Source organism: Bactrocera latifrons, unplaced genomic scaffold, assembly GCF_001853355.1.
Source record: "Bactrocera latifrons isolate USDA-ARS-PBARC rearing strain unplaced genomic scaffold, ASM185335v1 scaffold_238, whole genome shotgun sequence".
NCBI lineage: Eukaryota > Metazoa > Arthropoda > Insecta > Diptera > Tephritidae > Bactrocera > Bactrocera latifrons.
The window spans coordinates 280361-286113 of NW_017535941.1; the positions used below are offsets into that span (position 1 = coordinate 280361).

Here is a 5753-nt window from a genome sequence, read left to right on the forward strand (position 1 = left end):
TATATAAAAAAATTTAAATAAATCTGAAATTTCCGACAAATATGTCTTGTGTATGAAAAACTTATTAGCTGCGTTGATTTTTACCGTTATTACACTATAAATAAATTCAGAAACTAATAACGGAAAATATCAAAATATCATATAACCAACGCGCGCATATTTTACTATAGAAAAATATGTGTTTTTGTGTGAAATTAGCCGGTAACAGGAAGTGATAAATTCAATTCCTTTGAAATACCTGTGTATAATTTTATTATGAAAATAATTTACAAACAAGTTTTGCAATTCACATGCATAAATGTGAATTCGAAACAAACTCAATGACTTTTTTCGTGTTGTAATATTCTTTTATGGCTTTTTGAAATGTTGCTACATACAACAGCAGCAGTCAAAAGTGCTGTGTTACGTATACGCCACGTCGCACCGTGTGTATACGTGCATATAACGCTTAGCAAACAAGCAAGTACATACATATGCCATTATATATGTATATATAAAATTGAATATTGAGAATTTAGCTTCAACTAATACATATGTATGCAAATTTTATATATATTTGTTTGTGTGTATAACTTGATGAACTATTTTACGTTTCAATTCAAAGCAATTTGTATATTAAAGTGTTTCGCTTTTTTCTTTTTTTTTTTAATTTTTAAATCAGCTATTTGCTCAACTGCTCAGTGCGAGTAATTGCTAGCTCTTTTAATCACTCGCATGTGATATATGTGTTATTCTACTGTTATTTGCATACAATTTTTATACATTTATGTATTGTTATTTGTATATATTTGCTATTGTCTGTTTGTTTTTGTTTTAATTCGTTTAAGTGCTGCTCGCTCCGAAAATATCTGAATTCACTTTGTGGTTGCTATTTTACTTGTATTTCCATGTTCGTATACCCTTGCTAACCACTTATGTGCTTTACTTACGTGTACTCCTCTTCATCGGACATGGTTATGGTTTGGGATTAAGAAACCTGCAAAGCAAAAAGAATTTGCGTTAAAGTGTGTTGACATTGAGTGTAAGGATTAAATTGCATTAAATTGAGTTGAATGCAACTTTATTAATATTTTAATAGTTGGCTTGCTTGAAAATAAATTTCAATATTTCATATTCAATGAAGATTTTGGTGTTTCAAGTTGCATTTTAAGTGGAATTTTCAAGAAATTGTGGTTGCAGAATAAACAGAAATTTTTTTTAAGGAATAAAAAAATTTAGAATGAGAGAAAAAATTATATAACAAAAAAGATGTACAGAATACAAAAAAAAAATTTTTTTCTTGATTTATTGATTTGATTTTTCTTGATTTTATTTCGTTCAGAAAAAAATAATACTAAAACAAATTACATTTGTTTCACATATAATTTAAAATTTCCCCCCTTTTTATTTTTATTTTTATTTAATATAAACATTTCATATTTTTTACTTGCACAATTGGCTACTTCAGCACTAATTTCGTGTATTTGCAAAAAAGTATATATCCAGCAGAAAATTTAAAATTAAGAAAAAAACTTATGCTTTAAACGAGCTTTTTAAACAATGAAATATGCTTTAAAATAGTCTGAATATAACTAGAGCCTCAATTAGACAACTCGAAATTAAGCTATATATATACGTTTCCGACTACTTATTTATAAATATTAAGCAAAAAGCTAGATAAATGATAGTTCATTTAATGCATTATTTAACATTATAATACAAAAGATAATTTATGAAAAAAATTTCGGAAACAAAATTAACAGAATTAAAAAGGGAAACAGAATTCAATATACTAACTACAGAAACCGAGTTACGAAGAAAAACAGTTAAATTTTGTCATTTACATTATCTTTTGTGTAATATGGTATACATGCGACCATATTTCAGTTTTTTTATATCATATCATCATATGAAATTCTAATTTTTTCACAATTCAGTTTCTGTTGTTGAAAAACTGAATATGTATGTGTTGTTTCAACTACAGAAACAGAATTAAGAAGCAAATTAGTTTTTCATATGCAATTATGATACTAATTGCTTTTCTAAATCATATTTTTCCCCTCCCTGATTAGTGCCGAAATTTCGTGATTTTAGTTTTATAATCCCGAAACCGCTTGAAGGCAGAATAAATGTGTGTATTTACTACAGAAATGTAGAAAAAATTTGCTTATATGAAAATAAATTATTTCTGAAACATATTTTTGCTGACCTTCTGATTAATACCGAAATTTCGGTACTTGAATTTAACAATCCCTTCGGGACTCGGAAGGATTATTTTTGCTTCCAAATATGTTTGATTAAACCTAAACCTTTCTAACAAACCGAATTTTCGGGATTTAAATTTAACGATGCCGATATTTTTCGGGACTTTGAAGAATTATTTTTGCTTGTAAATATTTTTGACTTAATAAGTGCTTATCAGTTATTTTTCAGATTTTATAATGATTTTAACACTATTTTCCTTTTTTTAAGGATCAAATCGAATTAAAATAATAAAAAAAAAACATATGATAGTTAACCTTATGATGTCCAAAAGTTACTATGACAATCTTTACATGTAAAAAACCGTTTTGATGAAAACTAAGAAATTGTAAAAAGCAATAACCTAAAAAACCGGATATAAACAGGTATGTACACTATTATTATAATTATTATTTTTTATTTTAACAGTATTTATAGTAATTTGGATAAGAAGAACACTGGCAGTTATTGCTGCAATTTGCTGTTAATTCATTGGATCCAAATTAGCTCAGTGTGCTTTAAGGCGCACTTCCATATAACTGCTATAATCAGTTTTCAATATACAGTTGAGTTTCCATAACTCGAATTTCTCCATAACTCGAACTCTTCAATTGGCAATGGGAGTCAAATTTCATACAATTTTCCTGCCATAACTCGAAGTCTCTTTAACTAGAAGTTTTTATGTGGATTTTGGTGATTCCAGTAAGGGAAGTTCAACTGTATTTATTAAATGGGGAATGCGAAGAAATTTCCGATAATTCTCTTCTACCAGAAGTCTGAGAAATCAAATCACTTACTAAACCGCAATTTATGCAATTTCTAAAAATCCAATTGGAAGCCTTCATTCAGTCTATTGAAGCACGAAAAACTAACACTTCTTTTCCATAATTTATATTGAGTCTTTTAAGCATAGCCATAATGACCTGTGGCATATAAAAGCAAACTCAGTTTTGTTAACCACCATTTTGCTTACCTAAAGTACACTCACATACCCACAAACGTATCCATATTCTCATAAATGAAAGCAATCATATAAAGTGCATATTTCGCACATAAAAGTCAAGCCAAAAACGACCGAACGCTTGCTAGCTATTCGAGGCGAGAAATTCACATACTTTCAGTAGCAACTTGTATGCATACCCTCATCCATACATATGTATGTGCATGCATGATACATATGGATATTTGCATATGCTCGCAGTTTGCTCAGCGAAATGGTTGGCGAAATTCGTTTGAATGCATTTTTAATTTGTTTTATTTACGCCGGCGGCAACAGACAAGCAAAGTAAACAATTTTCACAAATTTTCTAAAATATTTGCTATCAAAAGTTTTGTGCTAACGCGTCACATTTGAAAATAAACGGTAAACCAGGCATACCTGCGCACACACGCATACAACCAAATACACATACAACTACAACTACAAAGAGGAAATCCAACCACGAAGCTACAACAGTGTTGTTGTTGTCGTTGTTGGCGCTACTGCTGCTCATTATCAAATATTCCCCAGATCCACAAATGCGTTTGCACGCTCGTTTATATGTATAAATGTGTGTGTTTGTGTGCGTGTGTGCATGTGTTGGCACAAAATCACTGCACATGAATATTTACAAATACACACAAATATACATTTATAAATATTTTAAACATATTTTCACGTATTCTCTATAAATTTATATGAGTTCGTTTACGTATTCACGTGTGGCTGTGTATGTGGCTGGCGTTGTGTGCGTGCGTGTGCTCGTTTCAATCCCTTGAGTGTGTGCATAAATGAGATTTTATATATGATTTTGTATAACTTGTCGCTGTTTATTCGGCGCCAAAGCATAATACTTATGCAAATAACACAACTACCAACTAAAACACACATATGAAACACACACACTCTCAGAAACATAAGCAAATGCTTGAATATTCATTGCTGAGGAAAATATGTTTTTTTGTTTATATATATTTGGTGTATATTTAAAAATAGATCGTATTGAATTTCCACAAGTTGAAAAGCTTCACGAAAGAGCGCAAAAGTATGTGCATAAAGTGAGAGAGGGTGGGAGAGTGGGTGAGTTGGAGGCGAGAGCCAGCAGCAGGAAGCGCAGTGCTCAGTGTTATTGGGTAATAACGAATTAAATGCGCATAGCAAAGCACTCAGCGCTTGATGAGTTGATCTTTTCACAGGTGATATATCACGCATACCTGTTTATGTTTATGTACGTGTAAATGTTTCTGTGTGTGTGGGTGTATAAACTTTTGGGTTCTGTGTTAATTGCCGCAAATGTGTGCTGTGTGCTCACACTTTTGCCGGGTGATTCGACATTGAGCGGCGAAAATAGCTCATTGCGTGGGTGTGGAAAATTCTTGTGGTGCGGTGTTTTCTGAAATGTTTCTTGGGTGGATTTGAAAAAATAGCATATAAATGTGAACATATTTAATTACTGACCTCTTGTTTGTGGGGAAAATATAATTTCTGCTTTTTTTTGTTTTTTTACAATTTATTAAATACAACGCTTCGATAAAACAAAAGAAGAATTCAACATGATATTTGATCTAACCGCGCAACATTTCTGAAAAACTAAGGCTTCTGTTCAAAAAATGCATAAAGATTTGGAAAATAATATTTTTCAAAATAATTTTTATAAAATTAAGAAAAAAATAAATCGCCACTATGAGTTATATATATATATATTATATTTATATAATAATTTTCAATAAGAGGTATTGCAAAATGTAAAATTACAGTAATATTTCAATAACAAGTTTTTTCTAAATTTCTTAAATGATGAAATTGAAGTGCAATTTTTATAACAAAAATAATGAAGAAATATTCATTTAAATTTCTATAGTAAAAATTATCAAGCAAAAATATGGAAATATTAAAACACTTCGTATTCGTGTAAATAGACTTGTTTGAAGTATTATTTCAGAAAAATTTTAAGTCTTAAACCTACGGAACCAATTTTCAGAGTTTTTACAAACAATTTATTTTGTTCCATTTGGGGTATTCACTTTGAGTCATAAATTGGACTTAAGCTTTCAAAATGTAAAAATATATGATATTATAAAATTTAAAAGCAGCAAAACATAATTAAAAAATCAAGAGATATTTTTTCCTGATTTTCGAAACAAAAAACCTGGACTTTGATTTTTTTTTTCAAGTTTTCATAAAAAAAAAGTTATTCGTTTTTTTTCTGAACTTTTTGTTTTCCAAAAATAAATATTTTAAAGCGAAATAATTTCTTTGATTTTTTTACGATTTTTTTTGCAAAAAAAAATATTTTTATTTTGTAATTTTCAAACAAGCCTATTTAATTTTTTTCTTACAATTTTCTAAAAGCCTTAAAATAATATTCTTCTTTGCTTTCTTCTTCTTCTTTCTTTCTTTGATATTTCACGAAATCTTTGTTAAAAAATTACTAAAATTTTGAAAAAATAAAGAAATATTTTGAATTGAAGGAATTTTTAAAATTTTTTTTATGAATTCTTGATTAAAAAAATAATCAGAAAAAAATTATTTAGGTTAATTGACTTCGCAAATT

The 5753-nt window shown here is 28.9% G+C and overlaps 2 protein-coding genes across 3 annotated transcripts in view; one reads left to right on the forward strand and one right to left on the reverse strand.

Moving 5' to 3' along the window:
• Positions 1-5753, forward strand: part of LOC108969022 (protein-tyrosine sulfotransferase) — a 210353-nt gene that overhangs the window by 146319 nt on the left and 58281 nt on the right. For both annotated transcript variants that reach the window (XR_001993375.1, XR_001993376.1), the window contains exon 8: positions 2452-2606. The gene's annotated coding sequence lies outside the window, so the exon portion shown is untranslated. The remainder of the gene's footprint in view (positions 1-2451; positions 2607-5753) is intronic.
• The window catches only part of LOC108969024 (troponin T, skeletal muscle), a gene marked incomplete in the record, with an annotated part of 20264 nt that overhangs the window by 11134 nt on the left and 3377 nt on the right, over positions 1-5753 (reverse strand). The window contains 1 exon segment of the mRNA XM_018933482.1: positions 930-976. Within this exon segment, the coding sequence (XP_018789027.1) occupies positions 930-952 (23 nt within the window).